The 17089-nt window shown below is 47.7% G+C and overlaps 1 protein-coding gene across 1 annotated transcript in view; it reads right to left on the bottom strand.

Moving 5' to 3' along the window:
* The window catches only part of CREBBP (CREB binding protein), a 48105-nt gene that overhangs the window by 12675 nt on the left and 18341 nt on the right, over window positions 1-17089 (bottom strand). The window contains 13 exon segments of the mRNA XM_063143366.1: window positions 1231-1287; window positions 2086-2166; window positions 5602-5690; window positions 7321-7560; window positions 8411-8529; window positions 8988-9162; window positions 9268-9450; window positions 10643-11068; window positions 12564-12752; window positions 13205-13329; window positions 14237-14290; window positions 15626-15818; window positions 16808-16925. Coding sequence (XP_062999436.1) covers window positions 1231-1287; window positions 2086-2166; window positions 5602-5690; window positions 7321-7560; window positions 8411-8529; window positions 8988-9162; window positions 9268-9450; window positions 10643-11068; window positions 12564-12752; window positions 13205-13329; window positions 14237-14290; window positions 15626-15818; window positions 16808-16925 — 2049 coding nt within the window.

Raw genomic sequence — 17089 nt, 5'->3', positions numbered from 1 at the left:
ATGCCAGCATTTGTCGTGAAATTTTGTTTTATTATTAATGTAGAGGAGCCACCGCAAATGGAGATTACAAAGGTAATAGATATGAGACATATAGTAGATATACTATACGCATCAGATATTCTCAGGGTCAATCATCAAACAGATTCACTATGTTTGGCATTAATAATAACAGACATTTTGTTTTACGGCATGTATGGAATTAATAATAATAATAATAAACTTATTTTGCACCTCATACATAAAGGACAGAAAAGTTCAAAGATGGTAGGCACGAAATGGTTATTTTGTGGAAATGCCGTAAATCTTGTCATTATTCATAGTCTAAAGCATAATCCCCCACCCCCCACTCCATGGGAAGTTGAGGCTGAGCACTTGCAGCCCCAACTACAGCAGTAGCAACACATGGGCCAATCAGTAAAGGACAATCAAATTAAGAGCAAACAGAACAGCAGAGCAATTCTGCTGAGTATGTCAGTAACGCCGCCACCATCACCAGGCAAACGAAGACAGAAGCAGCGATCACCTGGGAAAGGAATGGCAGAAGAGGCTCTGTGGTGGAAGCATTAGGAACCGGCTGTCCACGCTAAAGACTGCCATGACAGAGGCCAACGTCTCCATGAATCGTGACAGCAGAAGCCTTAATGTCTCCATGCAGGTCAGAGTGTAAACATGGGCAGGTCCCAAATGGCCTCGGACGGGGCTGCATCGCACGTTTCCTTACCCAAGACACCGCTCAGGCTATAAGAGGACACACTAAGCTAGATTTGGGGCTGGCGCACAGGGAAGATGTGAAAGGAAAGCAGCGGTGAGAAAGAACTGTGAGAAAAATGACGAGTTAGCTCAGACCGAGAGAGTCACTGGAAGAAGAAGCACAGCGAAGCTGCAACTGCTGTGTGAATCTTCTGGTTGTCCCACATTTGCGGGTGGATCTATATAAATACTACTACGGTAGTACGCTGAGGATTTTTGTGGGCTGCCTGATGGGTTAATAAAACTAAAGCAAGGGAGCTGATTTCAAGGTAGCACTTTTAAAGAAAACACCAGATTTGAGACATAGATGTTTATTAAGGAACAGATTCCAACGAATGCAGTTTCAATGTCTTCAAATCAACAGAGCAGAGACTGCCTCGTATACATTCCAAGCATGGTTTTAAAAATATATGAAAAAGGGCAAAAGAGGTGCTTCCTTGCTGCTCGATCTAAGCGGTTCTTTCTCACTGAGATACTTACGGCTCTGGATCTAACGTATCGTTTTTCTTCTTCTCAAATTGATCTTTTGATATTGTTCTGCAGACAGAGACACAGAGCAAATTAAGACTTGCGCTTTGATCCACCATCATGAACAATGAAGCACCTTTCCCTACAACGGCACCTGCGTGAGACAGGCACGCTTGTGCTTCTGGCACTCCCAGGGAGGAAAACCGGGCATATCCTAAGCAGACGTGATGAGCTAATCAGCATCATCAATTAATAGTAAGCCCAAATTAGCTCAATCCAGACTAGTCTGAGATGCTTTTAGTGTCTGGTTCTTCTGAGAATAACAATATCATCATCATCATCAACAACCCACATACATGGAAGCAAAACTTGAGAGAAAATACTTGTGCGCAAAGCTGCTGTTGTCAGGGCTCATCCCATAACTGGGAAAGTCCAAAACCACAAACAGGATGGCAGAGAAGGGGCTTGGAGGCCCTAATCTCACCTCAGTGAGCATCACGACGACGGGGCGGAATGAAAAAATGACGTGTTCAGGCGTTTGCTTTGGGGGCTTGCCCCAGGCCACCCAGCGTGTTCATTGCTGAACAGGATTTGAACCCAGGCCTTCCAGCTCAACATTCATGCTCTCAAACGCAACATGACCCCAGCCCTCCATGCTGCTTAGTTCTGATGATGGAGTGAAGCAAGGGAGCAGCTTTCTTTAGTGTGGGCAAGACTCCACAAAGACAGAGAAGCTGCACCTCAAGTCTAAGGCAAAGGACGGCTAGGTGTGGCACTCTGTTCCTGCCTGCAAAATGCGACGTGCCCAGGCCACGACCCAAAAACGTCCTCTCCATTATCTTATTAAAAAGATGTGCCGTTACTTACGTTTGAGGCTGGGCAGGGTCATCACCCAGGGTAACGTTTTCCCCCTGGATTTCAGTGAAACATCTCTCACAGAAGTGATACCTGTCAGCAAGAAGGCCATATTTGGGTGAACTGGTCCATCAAAACACACAGCCACCCAAGCAAAGGAACCACCAATCAGGGCAGGGCAGATCACCACGACGAATAGGGGAGCGTTGTTGGTTGGTCGATTGATGGGTCAGTGTGGACAATGAAAAGGAACAGAGGGAAGGGAAGGATTAGAGAAGAGGGAAGGGGACAAACAGCACAGACAGAAGTAGTAAGACACAAACACCGAGACAACACAGAGCAGAAAGCCAAGGCAAAGTGCAGGTCCCCATTCGGGGTCTCATTCCACCCCACACGGGCGACAAATGAGACTCCACACCTGTCTTGCTGAGTAGCTGCTCAATGCATCCATTTGTGCAGCCTTTCAGCTGGAGCATTCAGATCTGATTCTGCATTAGGTCAGGTTTAATGATCAACTCGCCCTTGAAGCAAGCAGCTACTGAGAAGAAGCTTGAATATAGTCTTACAGTAGCCAAAACGGTTAGATTGCAATTATTTATTAATGCAACAGAAATAGGGATGGTTTTAATATCAAAACATTCAAGATAGAAAAACTTGTGTTAAATGTGACCAACTGCTCAGTTAAATGTATTATAACACCAACGAAACCAAATTCATACTCCAGATAAACATTTAACAGACATGTATTAATGGCTAAGAGTTTGCAGCCATGTATGCATTATTTTATAAATATATATATATATATTTATGTTTGTATTGTAATTATATACAATAGAGTCTAGCAATACATTAGGCCTTTGCAAACTGCAACAGCAACTTGTTAGAATTTTAGCTGGCTAACCGGGAAGTCAGCCGGTCCTTGCTGAGCCAAGACGAGTAAAGCGAGCTCAGCACCCTACGCATTTGAGACACAAGCTGCATTTTTAAATAAACTGGAAGAAATATTGGGGCCAATCCAAGGCAATCCTGGCTAAATGTTTGGAAAGAGTATAAACCAAAGTATGGAGGAAGGCAACGGATGCAGGCCAGGGAGCCATCAGCAGAAGGAAGGAGGACACAGTAACAGCTTTGAAAACAAACGTAACAAGAAAAGGATGTCAGCGGCTAGGGCAGTTTTAGTCCTCAAATGCCAAAGCTGTGAGCTAAACGAACAACTCTGATCGCCACACTGAACCAACAATGGGAAGAATAAAATGTTTTATGACGGCTGGCCGCCACACACACGTACACAGGCTGGGAGCTGTGCAGAAGTGCCAGCTTGTGAGGAGGGGGGTGGGCTTTGTTAAAACCTACTGAGCAAGGGGTTCTACCGTGGACAAGCCAGTAATAAGAACAGCAAGGAAAACCAAAGGCAGATTTTGGAAGCGTGAAGACAACAGCCCGTATTGAACAGGCCGGGCCACCTCATCTGCTTCCCTCCTGAACTGATCTGTATGAAAACGGTGTGCTTTAATGCAAATGAAGTCACGCATTCCCTTTGGCCCGACAAAAAGAGGCAGCGTGGTTCACGGAAGCCCACGGAGAATGGGAAAGCTTTTCACAGGTGGACCACTTAGATCAGGGATGCAGAGTCTCCTTGGAGGCCACACCGTGCCCCACGGAGGAATCCCTGCTGTTCTCGCCCGTCTCACGCCGGAGAGAGCAGAGGGGCGGTGGGTGGAGGCCGGCACGGAGAAGAACAGCCACGCTTCACACAGCGCTCCCGTGAGGCTGGCCCGCCCAGCCAAGGGACTGGAGGGCTGCTCCTCCAGCACTGATAAGAGTCTCACGAAACCCTGTGGCCCCTCTCAGCATGGAGTAAGACAAAACGGGGGAGGGGGGATGGAGAGCTCAGTGGGGGGCAATTTGTCCCCCACCGAGACACCCCTGATTTAGGTATCTTTGACCCCCTTCATTAAGTGTACCACTCCCTCTTCAAGACACGAACAAAATGAAAGCTCCAGTTGTAAGGAAGCAGCAACTCCAGTCCCAAACTCTTTGCTCCGTATTTTTTCACTTCTCCGACTCAGCTGTCTCCTGCCTCCACTCCCAGACCAACACCTTTGATGCCCGGCTTTGGGTGGACTCGCCCGCACACTGCCGTGGGCCCTCTCCTGAACTCTGCCTCTTTTCTAACTTCTCTGTGGTTCGGTCCCCTTCATTCAGCGCTGCTCACTGTCCACCTCCCACCCAGTTTTGCATCCTGCTCCTTCTGGGACTTCCAGCCCGTTCATCAACTGGGCTTTCTCCAAAGTGCCCCCCCCTTCTCTTCGGAGGCTTTTGCCTGCTTGTTAGAGCCTGCAATCTGTACCTTCGCAATTCATCCCTGTGCTCAACTCTTGACACACTTGCTTCAACCTCCCCATGAACAACTTGCCTTTCTCATGCCGAGCCCTGGCTGACTCCCCTCCACTTGATATCTCTGTCCATGTTTATATGCAGCTGAACACTTCTGGAGGATAACAAAAGCTCCGGCTGATTTCCAGCCCTTTCCGTCTACCCCTCTGCTCCTTCCCTCCTCCCATCAACCTCTCTAGCCCACACCAACGCTAGGAATGCCAAGCTGCTCCTGTTCCCCCAACTTTTGTGGCCTGCCCCTTCCTTCTGCTCAATATTGTGACTCTTTCCTCTATGCTAACATTGAACCCAAGGGCTCCGGCTGCTCAAAGTTTCACTCACCCCTTCCTTCCCCCAATCCCAGCTCTCCCTTTTCCAATGTCTCTCTCAGCCCTTCCTTCATTCGCCCATGACACTTGATGAGTTAACTACCCTGATCATTTCGATGACCCCCCTCCAAAAGGGAGCACTCGCTTTCCAGAACTTTGGTGAGCGATGTTTCAATCCACCCTGCAGCAGGTCTAGCCCACTTATGGGCCCCACTGGCCAAACCTTGCAGCCTGCCGTGGGCGGACTTTGCTACATCCGGCAGGCCACCATACTTGGAGGGGGCAGAGGAAGGTACACAGCAATAGGCTTCCTGGGCCACAAGGTGCACACGGGCCGTGTGAGCCAAATGTCAGGACGTGGTGTCTGTGTGTGGCAGCGTGTGTGGGGTGGGGGTGAGGGTGGGGATGAGGGCTTTGGAATCCAGCCACTGCACCAGGTGGAAACTAACCAGCATTCAAAGGTCACCTAAATTAAACTGACAAGTGATGTATCTTTCTAATTCCATGCACCAAGTTTTTTTTCAAAACACTGGAATATACTTTCTAGAGCCCATTTTTAAATTCTTTTATTACTTTTATCCATGCATCACTATGGGCATTCACTGAACAAAGAGGTGATCCAAAAATATACTAATCGGATAAATACAAAAGCAGCCAGTCTCAGACATCACAGCACTTTCCAGGAAACTCTTCTAAGACTCATCTATATACGAGACCTTTTCTAAAGCTCACGTGCTGATTCGAAGAAGGGATTGTGGCAAGTGCTCAAAAAAACCTCCTTAATCCTTGGTTTTGGCCAGAGCAGCAGAAGGCCGAGACCTACCTGTTCTGGTAACTGTAGTAGGCGGCATCCCGAGGAATAGTACACAGCTGTTTGCCATAGCAGCACAAGGTCTGAGGGGAAAATTCATACTGCAAAAGAAGGACATCCAGAAATAATGGTTGGCTATATTCAGCAAATGGATGTACAAGTGCAAACAAGCACACAAGGCTGTTTCTTGGCACACAGAAAAAGGCTTCTGTCTGCAGCTTTCACTGCTGTTTTCCCACTTTGCAATTTTTAAAATGTTTTTGTTTAAATCTGACCGTTAATAGTAGTATTTAAAATTGTTATTGTTAGCCACCACCACCACCCTCTAAATCAGCTTTCCTCAACCTGGGGCGCTCCAGATGTGTTGGACTACAACTCCCAGAATGCCCCAGACAGCTGGCTGGGGCATTCTGGGAGATGCAGTCCAACACATCTGGAGCGCCCCAGGTTGAGGAAGGCTGCTCTAAATGCTCTACAAGAACTGAGCATACTCAGTGGCCCGAGTACAGAAAAGAAAAATATGTTGGAAAAGAAAAATGGAAAAGTTGGAAAAGAAAAATGGGCTAGGGATAGAACAGTACTGCAACATTTTGTAAAATATATAAATTATACCTAAAAAGAAACATTAGGAGACAAATGAGAAGTTCACAAAAACCATCAAAAAATCTAAGCATAATGTAGTGGCTTATAAGGAGGAGGGCCAGGATCTCTTCTCGATCCTCCCAGACTGCAGGACACGGGATAACGGGCTCAAGTGATGGGAAGCCACATTCCGTCTGGACATCAGGAAAAACTTCCTGATTGTTAAAGCAGTACGACAATGGAACCAGTTCCCTAGGGAGGTGGTGGTCTCTCCCACACTAGAGGCCTTCAAGAGGCAGCTGGACAACCATCTGCCAGGGATGCTTTAGGGTGGATTCCTGCATTGAGCAGGGGGTTGGACTTGATGGCCTTGTAGGCCCCTTCCAACTCTACTACTCCATGATTCTATTATATAAACAAAATGGTTAACTGCTGTTCTTACAAATTCTTGTTGTTTATTTATTTGTGTGTTGAGATTGTTGTATAAACATGGGATTGAACATTTTTTAAATATTTCTGATTTTTTAGCTGTTTGCCACCCAAGTTCCCTCTCTGGGAAAGAGATGTGATATAAGCTTTAAAAATATTTTTTTTAAAAAGAAAACGTCTGGACTATCCTGTAAAAGAGTAGTAACTTTTATTTTCGGAAGAACTTCAGGGGCTGTTAGAATAGTTCAAAATAGTTCAAAAAGGTCTAGGCCCTGGACAGTGCCATGTATGCCAAGGATGTGAGAGTGGCTCAGATTTATTTTAAGATACAAAAACCGTTTTTAAAAGGACCTGGACCATGGAAGAGGCCCTCAATTGCATGATGTGCTGGTCATATCAAATGGATGTAATAGAATGGTGCTCATCTAATTCCAGTAAATTAAATGATTTAACATTGTCAAGTGTTACATAAAACTAATTTAGAACTGTTGAAACTATTATTTTAAAATGAAAGACTTACTTACATTTTAAATAATATTTGATGTAATTCTCATTAAATCATCTGTTCAATAAGGCAACTCTGCATGCAACCCATGCCCAGAATCCCAAAGATGAAAAAGGGACAGTGACCAAAACAAGGGAAAACCTTTAAAACTAAAACTTCTGAGAATTACTTTTGTTCAAAGATACAACTTTTATAGCTGTGAAAACCATACGCACCTTGCGTCCACAACAGTATCCCAAGGACTGCATAACGGGGTCGATTTCTTGTTCAAAGACCTCTGCAAGCTTAGTGCAAAATTTATAGACTCTCGACGTCTTGCGGTTATAAAGCCAGGCATTATTGAACATGAGCCAGACATCATCCACGTACTGCCAAGGCTCTTGGTACTGCCCTGTATCCAACTTGCGCTTGATTGTGGAAAGATCCATGGGATTCCTCACAATGTCAAAGTAATCCTTCAAATTGGAAAAAAAAAAGGGGGGGGGGGAGGAACCCTAAGTGAGCGTGGCAACTTGATTCCATTCCAGAGGCTACTTGAGCAGCAACAGCCGTTGACACTTGCTATGCTATCCTTGGCCTCAAAACCTTATGCAAACAGCTCCACCCCGATGACTTCCAACCTCTGATCAATGCAATGAAAAATTCTTTTGGAGCTCCTCACAATCCCTTTGTATTTTAACCATCTTAAATAATTTGGTGTCACTGGCAAATTTTGCCACTTCACTGCTTAGTGCTAATTCCAGATCATTCATGAACAAGCTGAAAAGCATTGGTCCCAATACCGATCCCTGTGGGACCCCACTATTTTCTTCCTTCCATTGGGGCTTTCTGTTCTTAAACCAGAGGTCCATAGAGGACCTCTCCTCTTATTCCGTGACTGCTGAGTTTGCTCAGGAGTCTTTGGGGAGAGACTTTGTCAAAAGCATTTTGGAGGTCCAAGTAGTCAATGTCCACCGGATCCCCCCTGTCTACATGTTTACTGACACTCTCAAAGAACTCTAAGTGAGACAGGACTTCGTTTTGTGGAAGCCATGTTGATTCTTTTTCACCTGTCCTTCTATATCCTTCTATATTTGTTTGCTTGTGAGTATTTATGTCAATGATTTTTTAAAATTTGTACACTGTATTTTTAATGGGTTTGAATCTTTGCAAACCACCCACAGAGCTTCAGAAATGTAATCAATCAATCATCATCATCTTCTTGTTGATTTTTGTACTGATTTTCAGAATGATCTGAAACTCTAGTGAGGACGAGGCAGCCAGAAGACATGAGCCAGCCTTACCCCACTTGGTTCATTCGCTTACCGGAATGCCCAGGAGCTGCGGGTCCACAGGCTGCCTGAAAGGGAGCGATTCGGGGTCCTGACGGTACAGAGCCTCCAGGGTGGGCATGAGGGCCTGGCGCAGCTCTTCAGGTTTAAAGACTGCGGGAAGTTTTCACAATGGTTAATGCAAAGAATCACAGAGGCGAGTTCCATCGAGAGTCATCTTATTCTTGAAGCAATTAAGTTGTAATCTCTTAACCAACTCATAAATAACGGATAGAATTCAATACGAGGTGTATTGGGGAAAAGACAAACTCATGGGGAACTGACAAGAGGTTTTTAAGTGTGATGAGCAAGACCTAACCTTCCTATTCAGAGAAAACCTGCCTCTCTTTCTAGAGGCTGCGAGCAAACAAGAGGGGACAGCCATCCATCACCCCCTGCTTGTGAGCGTCCCAGGGCACATGGCCAGCTGGCTACCACTGGACATGGGGCTAGGGAACCAGATGAAGCTTTGCTCTGACTGACCAAGATACTTCTTTGCCTCCTGCCGAAAGCAGGATCCAAAAGAAAAAGGAGCGCTAAGCAGGATCCGGCGCGTGAACTCCGGTGCTTACTCTTTTTCCGTGGCTGGGATGGTGACGTTGATTGTGAGGTGGCGCCATTACTGCCACTGTCGTCCTCCTCTTTGATCTCAGGTTTCCTCCCTTCTACCTCCATCGGTTCCTGCTTGACCTCTACCCCATTGGTTTCTTCTTTGGTTTGCGTTGGCCCTGGGATGTCCTCCTCCAGCTGCAAAGTGCGAGGCAAAACCAACACCCACAACGTCACATTTCCAGTTAAGCGAGGGAGAAGATCACACGCTTGGGGAAGGGTCGTCACTCGGCCCCCGCTTACCTCCGGCTTTGGCTCCACTTGAGCATCTCCACAGTCTGACTCAGACTTCTCAGTCTTAACTTCCGCTTTAATCTCTTGCATCGGAGCCTCATGCCCAAGCTGCTGGGCACTGACCTCAGCGCTGGCGGCAGAACCTGGCGTAGGCACCCTGTTGTCAATGCTTGCTGCTGCTGCCTGGGATAGCTGGCAAGATAAAAAGAAGATACTGAACACACAAGAGCCGGCTTTAAACTCTGCAAAATGGAAGTGAGGGTTAGAGGCCACTTAAGCAGGCACAGCACGACTCCTGTAGGGTGCATGGCTGGCTAATGCATTCTGTAAACCCCCACGGCTTTTTGTCGAACCCACAAGCTCTGATACCCGACGGCTAACAGTGTGTTAGCGTAAGTCAGGGCCCACCTGGCTCACCATGGGGAGCGCACTGGCCCTGCTGTGCTGGTCAACTGGCTTCCATGCTAGCTGTGGAGAAGGTGGCAGAGAAGTGGCAGAAGAGCCCGCACGGAGGCCAGGCTTCTGATGGGGAAAGGTAAGGAGCGAGGGAAGCCTTGGGAACCACCACTAAAAGGCCACCAGACGCCCAGAAGCAGTGGCTCCCGATTTCTCTCGCCCCTTCCCAATGGGGAGGAGGGCCTCCGGAGTGGGGGCTGAGGCCTCGGTGGGCTGATCTGGTCAACAGGCTGGAGGTTACCCACGCAGTTTGCATTTCAACAGCTGCGTTTGCTCGCTGCCAGACCACGTTGTACTGAAACATTCTGGCTGAGAACTGGCACCAGGTTAGGAACACGGGAAGCGGTCTCCTTCTTCTACACAGCCATCTAGTTCTGCCTTGTCAACCCTGACTGGCAGCAGCTTCAGATGGGAGTCTTCTCCCAGTCCCACTTGGAGATGCCAGGGATCGAACCCGGGTCATTTGCATGCAAAGCAAGTGCGCCACCACTGGCCAAGAGCTCCTTCCCAGTCTCTTCTCTGCAAGCCCTACTGAAGCTGACCAGGTGGGATTCTCCGCACTTTTTTACATGACCATGTCACAGGGGTTTAAAAGAGGGAAATGAGAGATCCCTCTTTCCAAGGAATTTTACAATCCAAATTCCAACTTAGGGAGCAGTAAGGGAGGGAGGGGAAAGAGTGAAAGAAAGAGAGGAGACTCCAGGGTAAAAAGGGGGATGAATGTGAACAAATGCTGCTCCATCTTCCTGGGGCTGCACACCTGCAGCTACTCTGTTCGCTAGATGACAGTCCTCAAACCACTCATTTTATGCTGCAACCCGACACCTGAAATGCACTCTCTCTCTCTCTCTCTCTCTCTCTCTCTCGTTCAAACTCCTCCTGTGCTTTTAGGCCTGGGCTCAGTAATGCAAATGTGCCAAGTACTTACTGGAGTGCCCGGGGCCTGGGCTGACATTGGCTGCTGCTGTGATGGCTGTGGGGTTGGCACAGATGGGGGCTGCCCTGGGGTCTGAGGCTGCTGTGGGGTGCCTTGAGCCTGCGCTGCTGCCGCCGCTTGCCCCAAAGGTGTGCCCTGCATCTGTATGCTGGCGGCATTCGGAGCTGAGCCAGCGGCTGGAGTGGGGGCTTGTCCAGAAGAGGAGGTGGGGGTGGACGGCTGGGCAGGCACTGCTGGCTGTGGAGGGTTCAGTCCCGGTGGGGTCTGGTGCTGAACCGGCGGCACGCCGGCCGTCGCGGGTAAAGGAGGTGCAGGCTGATGAAGGGGGGGCTGGGTGGCTGGAGGGCAGGAGAGCTGGCTAGTTTGTGATCCTAGGAGATTCACAGGATTCGGAAGAGCAGCACCAGGAACCTGCCCCTGCTAGAAAGAAAATGCTATTAACGTGACATTCATCAACTCATCACGGCGGCGTACGGGGAAATTCCCCGGAAGCATTTTCCTCTTTGCAAAAGTAGCCGCTAAAACGCTGCCCAGTTCCGATGGCTTCAATCAGCTCAGAGTGAGATGCATTGCTGTCTCCCAACCTCCAGATCCCTTTTGGTCACAGGGGATGTCCAGGGATCCTCCCCTTGAAAGAACCACGGGACGCCAATAAGGCAACCTATGTATGCAACTTGGAATACCGACCAGGGTTGTTAACTTTTCCAACTCTGACTAACGATTTGAGCACACATACAACTAGCATCTACCCTTGGAATGAATTGCTGTTGCCTTAATTTGAATGACTTGTAAATTTGATTGCAGATTGAGAAGGAATTGCTTCCTGTTCGCTTCACTCCTTTTTTAACAAATTGTTTCTATATTTAAGATGAATCAGAAACATAATGGTTTAAGGCAAATTGATTAAAGAAGTATATAATAATTTAGTAAGTCATCCAATAAGTCAAACCAGCAGTTTCAGAGAGGAATTAGCTTTTAATTTCATTATATGGCTGACAGTAGGCCTTCAGCAGGAAAAAACCACCATTATTTTTCTATGCGTCCCCTAAAAAGACCAAGTCCTTGCCAGTTTGAGTGACACAGTCACAGGTTTTAGGTTTAAAGTTGCATGGAACTGCTGCCTGAACCATCCAGAATCAAGGAGATCCCACTTGCAAACAGCTGTCACAAAACCTGCAACACGGAATCAAGAGGTCAACTTTGCTTCAAGACGGTCACTGGGGCCACTCATTGATTCGGGTTGCTGAGGCTCTTCGGCATACCAGAGGTCATACAGAGGAGAGGAGCACCATCCAGGGAAACGATGGAGCCTCCTGAGGACCAGGACCCAGGCTCATATTTAAGGCAAGTCAATGGGCGGGCTCCCACGTGACGCTAAGCCACCCTGCAAGTAAGGCGGATCACGGGACTTGCTGTAGCTCGCTCTCCCCCTGCTTCCCTCTCTCAGTCCTCCAACCAGTTCAACCTCTATCCCAGGCGCCTTCGTGGCAGAGCCCGTCTTTCCTCCTTGCCTTGGCGCCCTCCCCTTTTTGTTTCCCTGGTGGGGTTTTCTTTGTTTTTTGGTACTGAAAAAATGCACAAATGGGATTGTAATTTTTAAACTATTATTATTATTACTGTTGTCCATCTTTCACAAGTGCGCACTTGCAGCTGTCTTTCCTGGCCAATTTCCTTGTATATTTCAGCTGTCAAAGGAAGCAGCAAAAGGGAAAAGTAGGTAATGTACCAGGAAATTGACAAGAGGCGGCTACAGCTAGGCTAATTGGCACACAGTTGGCAAAGGTTTGGGTGAGCAATTCAGAAGCACTGAAAATCGGGGTTGAGAGGGGGAGGGCGAATGGAGCGAAGTGGAACAAGTAACAGACGCAGCAACAAACGTCTCTGGTTTCTCCAGGTTCACAAGAGGCCATACCTGCGATACTCCTGCCTGCGCTGCTGATTGACCCAGGGCTACACTGTTGAGATTCAGAGTTCCACTGGAGGCAGGAAACGGATTCTGAGGCAGGAACTGGTTTTGGGTAGAGGCCTGGCCCATCAGACTGTTGGAATGAGCTCCTATCATGTTCTGTGACTGAGGCATCCGGGAAGGAGACAGAGCCATCTAGGAAACAAAATAGCCCATCTACTTTAGGAGTCTGAACCAAGAGTTTTAGGTACAAGAGGTATCAACATCAAAAGGGAGGAAGAACACACATCAGACCTTAGAATAGAACACTGCAACTTTTCTTTGAACCAAGCTAAGTTTGCAATGTGCTCTTTAAATGCTATTCATTCCATGCATTAGAATATGCTTTCCCCCCTCCGGTGTAATGCAGGGAACCGGGAGACAGTCCACTTCCCAAAGTTTCCGTAATTCCTTTGAGAGCTTCAAATTAAAAATTGCCCTGACACAGTAAACGAAGACAGACTTTCAGAGTAATTGAATTAATCCAAAATGCAGATTGTAGCAATGCTAGAAACGAGGCAAGGCAACAGGCATCAGAGTGTAGTTTTTGAAAGTATCCTAAAGGCTGAGCTTTGAACAATGAGAAGAGAAGAAGAATAGATACAAACCGTTGAAACGGAACCCATGTTGCTCATCTGGACGGGAAGGTTCATCGGAGAAGCTGCACGAGGCCCTAGCGATGCCGGAGGCATTTGGACGTTCCCTATGGACAGGGGGTTAAACTGTTTCACTCCTGCAAAACGGACCCCCCAAAACAGCCCATTAGGAGCAAGTCGCCCGTGCGCTGATCGGCACCCAGCTCAATCCACCCATTTTCTGTCAGAAATCAAACCTCGTTGGCAGTAAAAACTGGCCCACACACGCTGCAGCGCATGTGCTAGGGGAGAAGAGAACAACAGAGGGACTCTTTTACCCTTGTTCTTGATAACAATTCACAGCAAAGTGGAAGCAAAATGACAAGCTGTGAAAGCAAACCCAATGAAATCAAAACACACCTGGCAAAAACCTAACGGAGGAACTGAAGGTACCGAGCTTTCAATGTGGAAAAGCTTTCTTTCCCGTGGCCTCCTCATCCTCTGACCCCACATTTTCCTATCCTGCTTTTTAAAGGGGCAATGTGCTCTTGAGTCTGCCTTTCCTTATTCAGAGGTAGCGGAGGGCACCGTCCATGAATGGTGGAAGCAGGGACTGCCCAGGTGGCTCTCAGCGGAGTCCCCTATAGGAGAGCTACGCAGGCCTAATCACACACATTCTTTGGCCTCCGATACGGTTCCAAAACTGCATTCAAGTATCTCCTGGTTGGCTCTGGGTTTGGGAAGGCCGGAAAGTAGAGCAACGAGGACCAGAATTCAAGGCGTTTAAGAAATAGACACTACTTCACGGGCAACTTCCAAGGCCCTTTTCTGCCCACCTCAACTGTTCAAACAGTCTTAACAGGTATAATCCAGGTGACTGATTAAACATAAAAATTAAGACTAGGATACAAAAAAAGTGACTTGTTTCCCACCCACTTACTGGAGACAGCAGCTGCAAGGTAAGTGTGGTGGTACAGAAGAGGTAGGATAAACTCCCACACCCCAAATATGAGGCTCACAAAGAAAAAGGCTGAAAAAAGGAGAAGGTTAGCGGACGTTAAATACCTTGAGAGACCGGCATGCGGCTCATAGGCACATTTGGCATGGACAACGGCCCATCTGGAAGAGAACCAAAGTGTGATCAGCCTTTAACTGATTCACAGATTCAAAACCTCTTAACTTGACTAAAAACGCACAAGTACAGAAAGCTCCAGGTAGAGGCTGGCCTGGAAACTGATGGACAGAAGTTCTGTAGCGCCTTTAGGAATATTTGGGCCATAAGAAGGGAGAAAACCATTATGCCCTTGAATCCGGGAGTGGAACACAGACAATGCCATGTTGAAAACCAAATCCCAGCATCCCCTGCACTGCTGGTTTTCAAAGCTGTACCCTTACCCCCGCCCGTGTGCACCAAAAGTCATTTTAAGAGATTGTTTTCAGCTGACTCTGGTTACTTTACGGAATCTGCTGCCTGTAAGGCTCATGCCCAAAGTAGTGCATGGAAGCGTGAGAAGCGGTTCCTCCTTGCCTGTTTGGTAAATCCTTGGCAATGAGCACAGGATTCGGCCACATGGCCTTTGACCAAAGAGAACAGACACAGATTGTTGTCATCAGTCAGAGGCAATTTGTTCCCACAAACTGCGCATTTATGGAAAGCGGCCCAAAGGGCCATGCATACACGCGTAAGTGGCAAATTACGTTGAACAAAAATAAATAAAATAAAACAGAAAGTGTTTAAAAGAGCTCAACAATGCTGCTGCTGCAGTCAAAAAGAAACTGAGGAGAGAAACAGGAGTGCCGCCCTCTAGGCAGGCCTGGGAAGGGACCAGGGCAGGCTTCTCGTCTAAGTGTCTCCGCTGCAGGACGTTCCAATGGAGGCTCTGCGTCGACACAGAAACAGAGCGCATGATGCACAGAGACCATAAATAAGAACGTCAGTAACTGCCACTTTGCTTCTGGCTAATTACAGGCGCCAGTGCTGTCCTTTAAAACCCTCTACAGCCTGGCCTCAGGACCTCTCAAGGGGCATCTTCACTGGCACGAAGCTCCCCAGAGCCTGAGACCATGTGGAGAAGCTCTCCTCCAGAGACCATGCAGAGACGTTCGATGGTCTTCTGCAAGGGGCCGGGCCTTCTCATTTCTAGCACCTTCCTTTCTGAGGGAGGCACAGCAGACATGATCTCTTCAGACTTTTAGAAGGCAGTGATAATATTTTTGTCTCAGGAATACCCTTGAGGGTGCTGCTACTAGTAAAACGTGGTTTTATAGATAATGTGCAAAAATTCCAGGGTGATTTTCCTGTTGCTTTATTCAACTTGGCTGTTTCATATTTTCCTTTCTCTTGTACGCTACCTTGGAAGCATTGTAACAGGCTGAAGGGCGGGTAATAAATTCAACAACCACAACAACGAATGTCCCTGCTCCATCTCTCCACTCGCTTTGTGAAGTACTTACTGGGAGGTCTCACAGGCTGCGGTTGTCCCATGGTTGCTGCCACCTGCGGAATGCCAGGAGGCTGAGCCCCGGGGGCCTGTAAGGCTGGCTGATTACCCAAGATCCCTTGCTTATGTAAACGAGACCTCCGTTTTTCCTCTAGCTCCTTTTGTATTTTGTAGATTTTCTCTGCCAACAAATGGTAATATTCATCCTAGAAAGGGGGAAATATTAGGATCAGGTTTCAGAATGTATCAAAAAGAAAGTAGCATGGATGACTCAGATTAACAATGGCTTTGCTTTATTTTACACGAACACTTACAATTTGAATCAGTCGCCTCATAATTTGCAATCTAAAAATCTGAGCACCTGTGTTGAAACAACCGTGACATTTCCTGAAACTTGGCCAGGATGCAGACTCTAGCCCACGGGAACAATGTCCTCGCTGCCTATATCAAGACCTGGGCAGACGACGACCACAACACGAAGGTTGAGGATTCCAGCTCTTCAGGATGCAAGACATGCTGGACTACTGCCATTCACTGTAGTCGCAGCCTCTAAAGACCGCCCAGAAACAGTCTGGTCCACACCAAGGACTTGGGGCCGGTCAGGCTCAGCGGATTTGGACCAAGCAGGGGTCAGTTTTCTCAGATAGAGAGATAGGAATGCGGCAGCACCACGGATAGCTACAAGCGACGCTGGGGCTGGAGGTCAGAAAAGCTCACCTACATGTTTCTCCAAAAAGAGGCAGGCTGTGACTGAGCCTTAAAGAGGGCGTTGGCTTCCTTTAGCCCCACCTTCCCTATTAAAGGGGTCTGGCCTGTTTCAGCAGCGCTGGGCTGCAATGACACAGAGGTGGCTGTGGCACAGTCATGTCTTCATGGCTAGAGTCCTCTGGACACAGAGGAGCTTTTCCTTGGGGCCTCCCTGGAGAACTAGGTCTTATGGAGGTGGAGACTTCATGACCCCCGCCCCCTTCTGTAACCGAGCCCTCTCTCTGAACAATGAACTCAGGAGGCTTGTCCCCTGAGGCTGATGGGCTGGGGTCCTGCACCATGGCACTTTGCTAGAAAGCAAAGCAACGTGCAATGGAGGCACTGGCAAGCCCTGCAGTGCAGGAATGCCCTTAAATCAGAGACATTTGCAGAAACGTTGCATTACACAGCAGTTCACAAAATCCAGCTCCTCTGGTACATAACACACCCTGCTGTTAGCAGATTCATACATATCTCCTTCTACTTTCCGAGCATACGCCACCAGATTCTCCATCCGGCGATCTTTCAGTGCGGCTGGGTCAGGAGTCGGAAAGATGGCTTGCACACTGCGGAAAGAAAATATTTAAATCCCCTTATAAACATTGCTAGAAGATCAATATAAATCTTACTTTCATATCCACCAACATCATGCAGAAGTATCTTTAAAACTCCAGCCCTTAAAAAACTCAAAGAGAGACAGTTTCCCCACAAGATTACATATTTGAAATCT

The sequence above is a fragment of the Elgaria multicarinata genome, chromosome 17, assembly GCF_023053635.1.
Source record: "Elgaria multicarinata webbii isolate HBS135686 ecotype San Diego chromosome 17, rElgMul1.1.pri, whole genome shotgun sequence".
NCBI classification, from domain to species: domain Eukaryota; kingdom Metazoa; phylum Chordata; class Lepidosauria; order Squamata; family Anguidae; genus Elgaria; species Elgaria multicarinata.
This window is presented reverse-complemented; position numbering and strand designations above follow the sequence as displayed.